Source organism: Tauraco erythrolophus, chromosome 2, assembly GCF_009769465.1.
Source record: "Tauraco erythrolophus isolate bTauEry1 chromosome 2, bTauEry1.pri, whole genome shotgun sequence".
Classification (NCBI taxonomy): domain Eukaryota; kingdom Metazoa; phylum Chordata; class Aves; order Musophagiformes; family Musophagidae; genus Tauraco; species Tauraco erythrolophus.
In genome coordinates, this window is record NC_141466.1 from 119,160,392 (window position 1) to 119,174,961 (window position 14,570).

At 46.0% G+C, this 14,570-nt stretch overlaps 1 protein-coding gene across 1 annotated transcript in view; it reads right to left on the reverse strand.

Annotated features, from left to right (window-relative positions):
* Positions 1-280: 280 nt before the first annotated feature.
* The window catches only part of ACSS1 (acyl-CoA synthetase short chain family member 1), a 44,682-nt gene continuing 30,392 nt past the window's right edge, over positions 281-14,570 (reverse strand). The window contains exons 9-14 of the mRNA XM_086631789.1: positions 12,175-12,287; positions 11,129-11,255; positions 9,325-9,452; positions 7,702-7,765; positions 7,000-7,118; positions 281-5,453 (exon numbers count right to left, since the gene is read on the reverse strand). Of these exons, the coding sequence (XP_086487915.1) occupies positions 5,280-5,453; positions 7,000-7,118; positions 7,702-7,765; positions 9,325-9,452; positions 11,129-11,255; positions 12,175-12,287 (725 nt within the window). The 3' untranslated portion in view covers positions 281-5,279. The remainder of the gene's footprint in view (positions 5,454-6,999; positions 7,119-7,701; positions 7,766-9,324; positions 9,453-11,128; positions 11,256-12,174; positions 12,288-14,570) is intronic.

Here is a 14,570-nt window from a genome sequence, read left to right on the forward strand (position 1 = left end):
ATGGGCAGCCCCCAGCCGGGAGCCGGGAAGTGGGGGCAGCGCCCTCCTCCCTTCTCTCCTCGCTCCTGGGCAAAGCACCTTTTCCGGTTCCTTTGTCCCAACGTAAATAGGGCAATTTGCAGAGGCACCGATTGGCTCAACCCCAAGGGGGATGGGGGTCCGATCTAGTGGCCAGAACCGGGTCTGACCCGGTTCCAAAACCAGGGAAGTCATAGGGAGCAAATCCCCTCTCCTGCCACCAGAACTCCCCTACATCAAATCATGACAGATGCAAAGCCAATCCATCACACACAGAAAGGTATTTCCTTTAATGAAAATATGAAACAGAGATCATTGAAGAATCTGGTTTTGGTCAAGGACAATAAATGTGTTTAAAGCATGATTACAAGAAAACAAATCAAAGGTTTAACATTAGACTGAACAACGCACACCTCAAATAAAGAGAGACTTTCCCTTTCTAATATTAAGAAAATCATGGTCTGTGTCTCCAGTGGAGGAAAAGGCACCATGACTCACCCAGTCACTGTCAAAAACAACTGGGGAAAAAACCAAGCACGTTTACAATTTGCAACAAACTGCAACAGGTAAAATCGACTCTGGATCTCTTTTGATGAAGCTACAAAGGCAATCTGGCAAAAAACCCCACACATTACTCATGAACACACAAAAGTTTAGAAGAGTCCAACATTTTTTTTTCTAAATGAAGCAATTATTCCCAAGTTTGTCCAGCGATCCCATTGTAAAGTATTCCATGATCACCACCTCCTTCACTGATGAGTGAAGATCCGCCCTTAAGACGGCAGGCCCAGGGTCTTTCACAAGCTACCTCCTTCCTAGCATTTCAAGAACTGAGGACATCAGTGCCAGTTTTGCAAGGGGAACCCCTCCCTGAACCACAAGCCTGGTGGAGGGGTGAGACAGCTGCATGCGAAGCAGAAACCACTGTTGCCATGCACCAGTGCTGATGTTCGTAACGTACAGGGAATAATGAAAATGCAAAGCTCGACTCAGGCTTACACTGAAGATGCAACTGCTACAGTTAGCAGAGATCATGGGGAGAAAGAAAAAAGGGTGTCCTGGTTTCAGCTGGAACAGTTAGTTCTTTTTAACAGCTAGGAGAGCTCTGTTTTGGTTTTAGTCTGGGATTCATTATGAGAACTTTGATTCTTCCCATAGAAGAAGTTGGCACTGAGGCCTCAAGGACTTTTCAGCTTCCCATGTTTTTGCCAGTGTGCAGGAGCACAACAGGCTGCAGGGGGAGCATGGCCAGGACAAAGGGTCCGTAACTCCCCTTATGATCTGAACTTACACTTGGGATTGAGGGCTAAATTGACCAATGAAGTATTCCATATCATGCAACATCATGCCCAGTATATAGATGAGGGTTGACCAGAAAGAAGGGCTTTTGATTTTCTGGGGGCTCTCACTCTCGGAGTGCTCTCTCTCTCTCACTCTCTTTTCGAGCCTCTCACTCATCCAGGATTGCAGTGTCAGGACTTAACTGTTTTGGGATCATTAGTCCAGGACGAGACGGGTCTTGGTCACTGGGTGGTGAGCAATTACACTGTGCATCGCTTGTTTGTATATATTATTACCATTATACATATGTATATAGTCATATATTATTAGTAGCAGTACTAAATTGTTCTTATCTCAACCCACAGGTCTCTTTCTCCTTTCCCCTTTAATTCTCTTCCCCATCCCCTGGGGGTTGGGGAGGGTGAGCGAGTGGCTGTGTGGTGTTTAGTTGTCGTGGTTAAGGCCGGCCAGCAACGGGCGACTTCTCTGGATGGAAAATTTCATCCATTTGGCAAAGCTTTCTATGAATAACCTACCCAGTGAAGCACAGTATTCTTTTTGTAAGAAGTACCACTTCCAAACCCTGCCTAGCTCTGTTTCTACCAGCCTCAGGATGCTATTAGATGAACTGAGCACAGTTGTTAGCTCCAAGAGCTGATGCTGGTTATACTTACAGAAGTGCAGTTTCACCAGGAGAGGCGGGGGCTAAGGCTGCCCAGCAGGAGCTGTATCCACTGCAGAGCACCATGTGGGGAGCACAACAGCACCACATGCTCTCTTTGAACACCCTGAGGGAGCCTCTGAGCAGATGGACACCCCAAGGACCACAGTTCAGCTGTGGAAACGCGCAAGAGAGCAGCCTTGGTACTGGATGGTGTGTGGCACTCTAGTCTTGCACATGCTGGTGACATGATTTTAGCAAAGGTGCTTGTATGGCTTCAGAAGTTCACAGTATGAGGCTTGTTTGTAAGTACAGTCTACCCACACCATAGCTGGCATGGCTATGAATTTATTGTGGTGCTGCAGCTGCCTGGTCAGTCTGTCACCTCCCTGGCAGCTGTGGTCCCTAAGCCCATGCAAGTTGAGACAACAGGAATGCAGGTGAGGGAGCGCGCCTCACTCCCACTTTCCCTGAGCAGAGGAATTGTATGACGAACGTCTCAATGTACCAGAGCACATTGCTCCTCACGTAGCTAGTCTTTGTGAGACAGTGCAGATGAATTAGACCATGTGTCTGTGGCCACTGGGTCACACTTGAGCATGGAAACTTCAGGTCAACAGGACAAGGAAATTCTACAGCAATAATACAGGAAATGCTTTCTTGACTAAAATGAGAGTTTATAATCTTGTTTAAAAGTAATTTTTCTTCCTCTACACTGCATTTCAGGCTGCATGGAGACAACTTGTTTAAACAAGGGAGTCTACTTTTTCTGTCAAAAGCATTAACTCCTGGCTGCTTCCCACTTGAAAATCACTGAAGGATGTGTTTCTTTTGCAATGGCAATAGAGGATATATGTAGTGGCTATCTCCTAAAATATTAACATCCTGTTAATTCTACCAAACCTTCTGATCTTCAGCTTCTCAAGAAGTCCACAGCGTGTCTACTTACCTTAAGCAAAAATGGATTGCAGTCAGAAGAACAAGAATTTTAACAAAGCATGATATTCCCCACTGTATTACCCAGTCCCTAGAGACATTTAAAATAAAATTAAAAAAAAATAAACCAGCAAACTCAGCTAGCGTACTCAGAGGAACACTGGGAACTAAGACAAAACAACACACCTGTCTTTGAGAACACATCGTACAGCAAGCAGCCTGCTTTCCCATTTGGTACCAGAATCCCTGCTGGCCAAAAAACTCACCACTCCTCTCCCAGTCCTACAGGATCACCTCACCATTTCCTTTCTGCCTTTCCTGCACAGATTGTCTTTCCAGTACACAGTCCCACTGGAAAAGATAGTGCTGCTCCAATTAAGTCCAGCAATAAGTCACCCCTGTAAAACTGTGGCAAAAAATGGTGATTCTGCCAATTACTATGGGGTTTGGTGGGCTAAAACACACAGCTCCGTGAAACTAAGCAGACTGTCATCTGAGAAGGACAGAGGCAGGACTGCAAGGTTTGATGGAGTGACCCCAGCCACAGCACTGGAATGGTGGTTAGCAGTCATTTGGCTTGCGGGGTACGATGGAGAAGCTCTGCCTGAGCCCTTGTGCCACATGCTCCTAGGATCAGCACTGTGCATACACCTTGAGCTTTTGTAGCCAAGAAGATGGGAAGAGTCCTCCACCATGCCTTCCTGGCATGCTCTGTGGCCCCTCCAACCCCTCGGAACCCCTCAGCCAGCTTAAACCAAATTTAGCAGTGCAGAACTCTCAAAGGCATTCGGCACTGAAAGGCTTTTCAATGACCTTCAGTGGCATAGCAGAGGACAGGAGATCTACTAGCAAATTCTTCTGAACAGCTCAAATATAAGGAGTGCTTCAGTCAAAATGTGTTCATGACAAAACAAGTCCAGAAATAAAACACTGAACATATTAGTTGCAGTTTTGATAGCATATGAAAGACAAAGGCTATTGTTCCCTGCTATTCTGAGGTTGATGGTCCAGAATGCTACCATCGCTATCCAGAAGGCATCTAAAAGGCCTTTCCTGCTTCTCTGTGGATTGTGCAATTTGCGGGTACCCACCTGACACTTAACTCTTTGGAAGATCAGCATGGCAGCATGCAGAAGGGGCAGACACGGTAGAGCCCAACTTGAAACAATAAGCATTAAGTCATAACTTATGACAGGAGAACCAACCTACCTCCAAACTGGGTGCCGGTCTTTGTTGAAGCAAACAAGATTACAGGCTATTTGGGAGTGGGCTAAAACAACCATTCCTTGGTCAGAAATCGCGCAGCCCAGCAAGTCACAATGAACCCTCCAGCACATCTCTCTCAGTTTAAAACCTCTCTTGAACACTTCAGGATTTTGCTTACCAGTACTTCTCTGACAGACAGCACGCAAACGTCTCTTTTCATAGCGACTTAAGAAACAAAGGCACCTACACAAAGCACCAACTGCCAATAAAGATCTACCACTTGTAGACCATCACTCCAAATATGCAGAAGTAAAGGGCAACAGACAACATTGATCCAGTTGTCATCACCAATGAGGAAGAGGACAGTAGCTTAAAAAACCCAGTTGGTGATCTCAGTTTCTCAAGGCAGAATAAAAACACGTGGGACCAGACCCCTCCTATGCAACTGGCAGTGCATTAAGGACATGGAGGAAGCCCAGCAGTAGGCTTTGTGGCTCAGTTTTATGGCTGGAAGTGCTAGCACTGGGTTGCCTAGGGGATACATGAAGGCACACAGGCTCACCATCTCTGGCAAGTCCCAGGACATATAGTGGTAGGAACAGATCCTTATGAGGAAAGACAAAGGCGGTACTACAGCAACTGAGTAAACACAAGAAAGAATTATCAGACATGTCCTCCTAATTTCCCTAATAATACATGTGAAACATCTACTAGAATACCCAGCATTGCTGAAAAGGCACCATGGTTGCAGTGAAATACAGCTACTTGAACTCAAATATACAAGCTGAAGGAAAAATTGAAGAAGTGTATGCCAGGGTTTCTTTTAAAACAGCAAAAGTATTGTATAAAAACATTTCCCTATACAGTAACATTAAAATGAGAAACATTAACATCTGCATGTTGCTTCAGCTAGTATTAAATTTCAACATAGCTAACGGAAACCACCAATAGCTGCTCTACAACAGCCCTAAAAGCAATAAAAGGGAGCTCGCTGACTGTGCAAAACTGTAGATTGCTCCTAGCTCTGTGTGTCTCAACATACGTTGTGGAGCGGAAAATCTTGTTTCCCTAGAAGGGATCAGAGTTTTTTTAAAAACACCAAGAGAGAACTATGTCATTTGCCTGGTTATTTCAGACCTTCCACATTTCCAGAGGAGAAAGATTCCAGAGCTGCCAGCTATGAGGAACTCTTCTCCTTGTATTTCTGGTAAGCATCCAATATCTCCTTGACAACACTTGGATCATCAAGTGTGGTGACATCTCCCATGTTGCTTAATTGTTCAGTGACTAGTTTCCTCAGCAGCCTTCTCATGATCTTCCCTGATCGGGTTTTAGGAAGACGTTTCACCACCTGCAGAGAAGGGAAACACGCACCTATATCAGAATCTGGGTCCTACTGGAAACCACAAGGAAATTTGGCTGAACTGTCCTAAGCCTGGCACACTATCTCATGGCCACAGCTCCTTTCAGGCTCCTGGGAAATACCTAGACCATTGAGCACATTGGTTTACGTCCAAGGAAAGGAGTGTCACTAGCATCAATTCTTTGTGCTATAAGCTATATTCTTATCTAAGTGGACTTTGTTGCCCATTTACTCATTGCTGTGTACCTCTAGGCTGGGTGCTTCAGGATGCACAGCTCTTTGGACAATCAGGTCCTGAGTAAGCTGAAAACTATTGAACTAGAAAGCTAGTTACACTTGAAAACTCCGGCACTGATGATGACACAGATCTCAATGCACTACCAGAACAGACATTCATATTCCCCTTTACAGGGCAGGAATATGAAGCACACAATACGGCACACCAGCTACAGGGTCTCCTACTCAAGGCGTAACTCCTGTTTGCTGATGATTCTCTCTGCCTGATTACATCTGTCACCCTACATGCCTTCCTTCATAACCAGAATAATGTTAAATGTCCTGGTTATGCTTCCTGCAAAGGACCTAGCAGCAGATTCAAAGGCTTTAGCATAAACCTGAGCCTAGTAAAGAGCTCTCAGGCACTGCTCCTCAAAGAAGTGGTCTCGTCACTACCTCCAAGCAGAGAGTGGAATGGACGCAGGCAGGAGTTGGGGGTGGCTAAGGGGCAGCTTTGTACACTCTCCCCAAACACACAAAGGCAGCTGCTGAAAGGTGAGCAGGCTTGAAAGAGAGCCTGGAGTTCATCCGCGCTCCCAGCCTCAGGCTGAACAGCTGTCAGAGTTACAAAATAGAAACAGCCAATGCTTTGGGATCTGGAGTTGATGCTAATTATCAATGCAAAATAGCTGGGCAGTGGAAAGTGTCACTCTGCCCCACAGTGACACTGAAGGTTGATGCATTTCTCTACAGTTTGGTGGGGTTTTATCTGATCCATTGCACAGGGCTGCAGAGAGCAGTGCTACATTGCTTCAGCAAGGGGTTGCTGAGGGCAAGAACTATGTGGAGCAGTAATGCTGCTGCATCATGAGCAGGGACATCAAGTGCATCTTGAGTCACAGCGTGGGCCTGGGGTTCCCCTCTGCCAGAGCTCTTGCCAAGCACGGTGCTCTCACCACTCTATGTGCATCGCATTTAAAGGACTGTTCAGCACTTGGCCCAAATGGAGCAGCCTCAGCCTCAGGGTAGCTCTAAAACACACTCTGTAGCAGGCACACTGAGAAGCTGCTCTGCAGGCTGGGGCAGCTGTGATATGCCAACCACCCTCTGAATCTCTGCTGATCCTCAGACGTCAAGAAAGAGCACATGCAGCCCACTGCACCTGCCCTCCCCTACCTAGAGATCCCTCCAGCTAGTTCTGTTTTTCGGCTTCTTTGTCCTGCCAGAGAGGGACAACAGCAGCACTAAGGGCAGGAAGGTGAGGCTTGCTCAATGGGACTATTCCTGCTCCCGGTCCCGGTTACAGTCTCCCACTTACCAGAAAGTGGTCAGGCACAGCGTATTTTGCTATCTTGGAAGCCACTATGGTTTTGAGCTCTTCTTTGACACGGTCTATATGAGCTGTCTGCTCCTTTAGCACTATGAAAGCAAAGGCACCTGGAAGACAAACGAGCGGAAGTCACATACCTCATATTAGATCCTGGCTGGCAAGATCAGGGCTGCTCATTCAAATGCCAAGGCAGGTTTCAAATCATTCCTGTGTGCAACCTAGGGACTGCCAAGAAAATCATAGATCCTGTTTACAAAAGGGAGTCAGGCTCCAGCTCTCAAATGATGACCCAGCCTTGTCGTGGCAGCTATGGACTAGGACTAGACTGATGTCAGTGACAACGACAACTCAACATAAATTACCAAAGTGTCATTGGGATCAAAAGTTGGCCAGTGCAAATCAGCAATTCCCATTCTGTTCAAAGGACATCTCTGAGCACAACCCTTTTTGAGGAAGCTCTACTGTGTATATAAACACCATGTGTGAAAACAGTTCAGAGGAATAATACCTGCACCAAGCTTAGGAACGTGCAGTTATTTTCATGGCTATCTTTGCCTCTTGGGGCTGCAATGCCAGTCAACCTAAGGATAACTGCCCTCCCATTCCCTAGGCACCTCCTAACACGGAGCCCAGGTTAGAAATTAAGGAAGTGTATGTAGGTGTCACGTCAGGACACTGCTTTTCACATACCTTCTCCTTTGATCTTGTGTGGATACCCAATCACAGCTGTCTCAGGGACCTCAGGGTGATCAGCCTTCCCAAAAAGTGAAACAAAAATACATAGAGCATAACAACTGCTTCAAGCCCTGCAGAGTTTGTGCCAGTTGCTCTAGGAACGAAACACCTTGCCACCTCTCACCCTCCCCTTGGCAGATCCTGCTGAAAGCACAACAGGAAAACTGGATGCCACCTTCCTATTGCATAGTCAGCTGGTGGTCACAGCCATGGCCACGTCTCTGGGAGTAGCATTTACTCACTGGATTGGCCCTGCTTTTAAACACACAAATAAGTACTCTTACACACACTGCTAAGCCCACTGCGCACCAAGCTGAACTTGCACCAGTTGGAAACCTGCTTTCTTTTTCTTTGTCTGCGCTCTTGTGTGTGCATGGCTACGGTCCCACGTGGTTATTGGCCATGGCCAAGTCACAAGCAAAACCAGTCCTGCATTGCTCTGTGCCACAGGGAACTGCTGCCAGCAGAGCAAAAGCGAAGCTGCCAACATCACAGTCCACATTTGACTGGTGTTTATAAGTGCCCAAAGCACACCAGAAGGCAGAAAGAATCAGGCTTCTTCATCTTCCCAGAAGGGGGGAAGGGTTGTTTTACCAGATGTATATTTTTATTATTACGCTAGACAACAGTGATTTATTCTGTCACACTTCAGAGTTTAATTTAACATTCTTCTGCAGTAAGAAGACAATTTGGGTGTACAGACCAGAAGAAATTGCATATCTGAATCCCACACCAAAGACTGGTTTATGCAATCTTAAATTAGATTAAAATATGAAAGAGAACATCACAGAAAAATCTAAGCATATAAACAGATTTATATATATACATGCATACACATACATAGAGTGGTAGAGGAAGTGGATCCTGTATCTACGGTCGGAAACCCACACCGACAAAAAAATTACTCGCGGAGGAGACAGTAGGATCCCATGTGCCATGTGAACACAGCTCAATATCAAACGTTACATTTAAGTGCCATTTGCAGGCAAGGCACATAATACAGAAATAAGTATTCAGGTCAAGCTTTGAAGGTAAATGCTCTGAGGACTTTTTGTTTTCAATTCCCTGAGCTAATATTATTTTCTCTCAAAATGACAGGCTAGCTTTGCAGCTGACATGAATCAAAGTTGCTTCATATTTAACGCTGCTGAATTCTCAGGTATACTCAGCTAGTTCGGATGAGCAAGAGACAAAGATTTGGGAAAGAGAGGTTAGGTGTTGGCAGAGGGAAAGGAACAAAGAGGAGAGACAATCCCTTATGGAGACTCCACCAGCATCCAAAATTACAGCCGCAACAGTACGACGTCACTAAGAAGAAACACAGCTCTGACAGTTCGACTGCAGGGACTGCCCGCAGTGTGACTCCTCTCTCACTTGCCCATTCGTCATCTCCTTAATTAGAGTGCTGTTTCCTTTTGCACATTTGCTATTCATTATGTATCCAGCTGTGCGTATGCAGGGGCAGGGGTTTGAAGGCAAGAGACCCCACGCTAGTTTAAATTCATAAAGCTCCTTTGAAAGGGCCACCCTGCCCTACAGATACGCCCCGTCAAGGACCTCTGTCTGCTTGGAACTTACCATTGCATCTTCTATCTCTGCTGTCCCGAGCCTGTGTCCGCTGATGTTAATGACATCATCCATGCGTCCTGTTATCTGGTAATAGCCTTTCTCAGTCCTGTAAGCACCATCCCCTGTGAAGTAGTAACCTACAGCAAAGACACATGGGTGGTCAGCAGCAGGAAATGTGCCAGGCTATTGCTCTGGGGTCTGATGCAGAACAGACTCTGCTCTAGGATGGCAAGGTAAGGTAGGGTGGATCAGGCAGCTCGCAAGGCCTCCCAACCTTGCAGCTGCACAACCTGCCACATACCATTTCCCACTTCTTGATGCCATCCCCAACTATCGTCTGCTCCATCTGAGCTGTGCTGGCTCCTAGTAAGCACCTGAGCAGCACCAAAACAGTGGAGCTCAGATCTCTGCCAAGACAGGCAAAATCACTGCAGTCAATCAGCAGCAACTAGTGGCTGATGTCCCTGTAGTAAAACCAAGTCAAGCAACACAACGCAGTGATGCTTTGTTGGATTTACAGAACCAAGGAGGGGGCTCTCTGATCTCCCTAGGCTTTGCATGCCTACAACTGCACAGCAACTGTGCGCTCAGGCCTGGTGCATACAGCACTAAGATAAAAACCACTTCAGATGCCATTTGCCATTACGCTGCAGGCTATTGGTCAAACTCAGGTCTGCTACTAGACACACTTCGGCACTCACGGAAAATTACAACTGTTCAGCTGAAAGAGAGCAGTTCTATCACATTTTGTACCTGGGAACATTGCCAATTTTTTTAATCACTCATTTACACTGAGACGGATGAAAAGCCATTTTCCCTCCTGGCTAACAAAGATTCAGATTCCAGATAACAGTCTCTCTCCAGCATATGAGCATGGCAGAAACATTAGATTAGCTGAAACCACCACCCTCCCCCACGATAAGCATGGTGTTTGGAGGGTCTAAAGCATTTGATGGAAACTGAAAAAGATCCAGTGGTTCCAGGAAACTCCAGTGTCACTGAGGACACATCTGGTGACACAGGTTGTGTTGGCACTTCATCAAAGCCATGTCTGCATCTGAATTGTCCCAGTGGCACTTCTGAGCAGCAGCAGGCAGCTAGTGCTGTGAAATCTGAAGGTGGTTTTTGCCAGGACCCATTATTGGCCAATTCATGGACTTCCACTCATGCCTCCTGCCTTTCCAGATCAATTAAACAATAATCAAATAAATATCAACAAGATTTCAGATGTGAACATGTAGTGAGTAATAAGGGACTACGGGTTCATTCAATTTTTTCTATTAGTTTCTCATTCTTATTTTCCAACCTATTTTGCAGGATTCTCTCTCTAATTCTTGTCTACCTTGTAGCTTTCAAATCCCTTTCAGTTGCTCCCAAGTGGAGACAGTGCTCTTGTCCAATCTCCTACAAAAAATGTTTCCCTGCCACTTCTAATTACTTGCCAGATACAACTTGATCATGTTTTAAAAAGGAAGGATGTATCACAATCTGTGACAGTAAGGGTGAGATTCAGTGATGCAGGAGGTACTTTCCCATCCAATATGCCTATTTCCAAGGGACACAGAAAAAGCTCCAAAGAAAAGGTATTTGGGCTTTAAAATTTGGGTATTACTGTTTTCTGAAAAATACATTCCCTTTTGACAGCTAGAAAGGTCAACACTATCTAAGACTATTAGTGCCTGCTTGCAACATGTGACACACAACCCCAAGCAACCAAGATCTGGCTGGTACAGAAATATCACAAAGTGCTGCTGAAAATATTCAGTGTGCTTATACTATAGTGCGAACTGCCTTCCCTTGGCACCTTCCTTACCTGGGTAGGCTTTGAAATAGGTATCGACAAATCGCTGGTGATCTCCATTGATTGTTCTTGCCATGCCAGGCCATGGCTGGGCAATGCAGAGCGCACCGGACACATCGTTGCCCTCTATAACCTTTCCCTGCAGGTTCAAGCACAGGAAGAATGATCAGCTGAACAAAATAGGAATAGTAAGGGCTTCCGTGTCATCGATCTGGCAAGAGTGACCCTGCAGACTGCCAGCGGAGAGCCACAGGTGGAGAAAATTAATCCACTTGTGGAGCTACTATGCACTGCCTGTATCATGCCTTCCTCACCCCTTGAGGCCAGCAGCACAGCAGATAAGACAGTTGTAAGACTAAAAGAAAAGTGAGTCCTGTGATTCTCTGGAAGGCAACGCCAGCAAAAATGTGCCGAGCAGCCAGAAGATGCCTGGGATGAGCTAGCAGGGAAATGCCTGGATCCCTGCCTTTCACTTTCACTTTTGTTAACTGCCATATTCCCTTACCAAACTGTATATGGAGGAGATTACAGGCTTTACTGTTTAACAGAGCACTAGAGTGCAGATGAGGATCACTCTGCACAGCTTCACAGACCAACACCAGTCTTCTCAGACACACACAGTTGCAGGGCCTCATGCCTTGCATTTCCTATGGAAAACTCCACCAGTCCCATTGGCTGCTCCAGTCTTGCCATGTCACTGGATGTTGCATGCACTGCTCCAATTGTTCAGCTCCCTTGTTCCCAGGAGCTGTGTGACTTCCGATGTCTCTCGTAAATGGAAGCAGCAGCTCTTAATCAGAAGCAGTGTAAGACCATAAAAGTGGTGCTGAAAATGCAAACACTTCTCTAGAGATTTGCAGACAGCATTGCAATGCCCAGTTGGCAATCTGTATGGACATTCTGAGATATGCTTAACAGACAAATTACTCATTTATTCTAGCATTTTAATGGAGGAACAAACATCCTTCTGGATCGTGTTCTTCTGCCATCAAAAAGGTGATTAAGGCAGAAACACACACCAGCTTCTCTTTTGGGCACCCAGCACCACCTCAACTCACGTTCTCATCCATCAGCACAGGCACAATCCCAAAGAAAGGTCTCATAGCCATAGCCGGAACGATCTCTGCTTTCTCCTCTGAAGGCCGTGGGGCAATGCAGATGCCACCAGTTTCTGGAAGAATAATGAAAAACAAAACACGTGGAGTCCATCCAATGCTGGAAGAAAGAAAATGCCAGCTCTTCTTAGTTAAAGAAGAGAATAGCGAAGCGACCTTGCAAGAAAAAGCCATTGGGAAGGAATTATGCAACACCAAGTAGCACAGCCATCTGAAAGCAGCACAGACCTGACAAACCAAGAGCTCTTTGTGAATGCAAGAAAGGCTTAAATATAAAGAACTGTCTGGCAAGCCAGGATGACACCACCAAGGCCTGTTCTGTCTATAGGGGACAGTGCAGCAGGTGGAGAATGGAGAGCTGCAGGCAGGTCCCCCCTTGGTTAGCTCACATCAAGAGCTACTCCTGCTCCCTGTTTGCATGGTGCCTTATTCAGTGCTGGCTGCAAAGATCACTGCCCACGATGTACACCAGTGACAATCCACAGAGTGTGGCCAAGCAGCCACCTCAGGGGAAGAGCAGCTTGCCATACCCCAGGGCATCTGGCTTCGCTTCAAGGCGCACGTTCAACAGCCTTCCTACAGTCCCGTCCGCGGCGAATCAAGCAGGCACAGTGAAGACCCTGTTGATTCAGCCCACGTGCTCTGTTCTCTAGATCTGGCCCTAAGTCTGCTCACGGATAAACCCCTTCCTCCAGCTACCAACCAGCCACGAATACAGGCAGCTCTAACGCACACTTACACCCTTGCAGGTCCTTCTCACACTGCCAGTGGTACCTGGTGGCAGCGGCAGCACTCACCAGCCCCATTTCCTACCCTAGAAGTGATTTTACAGGGAGAGCACAAGCACGTCAAGGGATTTATTTCCCGGTGCTGTTTTAACAGGTGTCTAAGGTTAGTGTGAAAAGCACTTCAGGAGTCTGAATTACTATTATTACAGAATACCAGATTAACCCACCCCTTACAAGTAGGTTAAGCTTATCTTCTACTCAAAATTGAACCTTTTAATCATCCTTTTTCATTCCTGCTGGGATGAACGTTAAATCAGTTTCCAATCTTAATCCAATCTTTTCTACTCTAAAACTAATTCAGAAACACAAGAGAGAAACAAAACCAAAGGAGCATTAGGCTTTTAAAAATACAGGTCTATAAATAAAGATATGTTCTGCCGCTTGGAGAGTGCATTCCTTTATCAGCTTTGCTGAGGTACTGAAAACTGAAACCAGGGGTTGGAAAGGCTGAATTTGACCCTGAATTTGAATCCAGCTGCCCTGACGTAGCTATGAGGAAAGGTCTCTTTGAGGAATCCTAAGCTTCAGACCTGCAGAAAATAGTTTAACATGTGGCTTACACATAAAATTATTTCACACTCCATTGATGGACATGCATCCACTTCACATATTTCTGTTTATTTTAAAAGGGTCACCTTGTTTTTTTTCAGAAAAAGAAAAAAGCACCTCAGACACCTGCTGTTCTCTGTTTGCAGAGACAAAATCTGCCTCAGAGCAGGGAACCTGATTAAACTGATGGTTGCTCTTCCTAAGCCCATCCTCATTCTGAATACAGCACTGCAAGCTATGTTTCAACATGGGTTTTGCCACATGCTACACATCCTGCAGCCAGCTGTACATAAAGCAGAAAAGTCACATTCCAGAGGGAGCTGCATGGTGGCAAGGGTGCTTTAAAAATTATTTGTGTGGTAAAGATCTATTTTAAACTGGTTTAAAAGTACTAATTACAGCCACTGACAGATGACCACTATCAAGGCTTCTGGGCTGTACCCTGCCCTTATGAAGTCTGTCTCTTTAGAGGCAGAGCTGACAGAAGAAAAGCTGTGCTTCCTTGTTACCTGTGGCCATGCTACCATCGTAGTGGAAATCCACCCAGACTTTAATCGCGGACAGCAGTCTGTGCAGGAAGGGTGATGCATCAAAACAGGCTCCCCTCTGCCATAGGTGAGTCACCTCTGACAGCAGAGTGGAACATGTACTCTCTGCCACTGTTGTCTTCACCACTGCAGAGAGATTGGACTGACTACTTCAGGGGGAAAATCCATCTCAGAAGCACCAGTCCAGTCTCATAGATTCATAGATTTCTAGGTTGGAAAAGACCTTAGAGATCATCCAGTCCAACCATCCCTAGTCCCCATTAAACCATATCACTAAGTAGATCATCCACCCTATTCTTAAACACATCCAGGGATGGGGACTCAACTACCTCCCTGGGCAGCCTATTCCAGTGGCTGACAACCCTTTCAGAGAAGAAATACTTCCTAACATCCAACCTGAATCTCCCCTGACTAAGCTTATACCCATTTCCTCTTGTTCTATCACCCATCACTA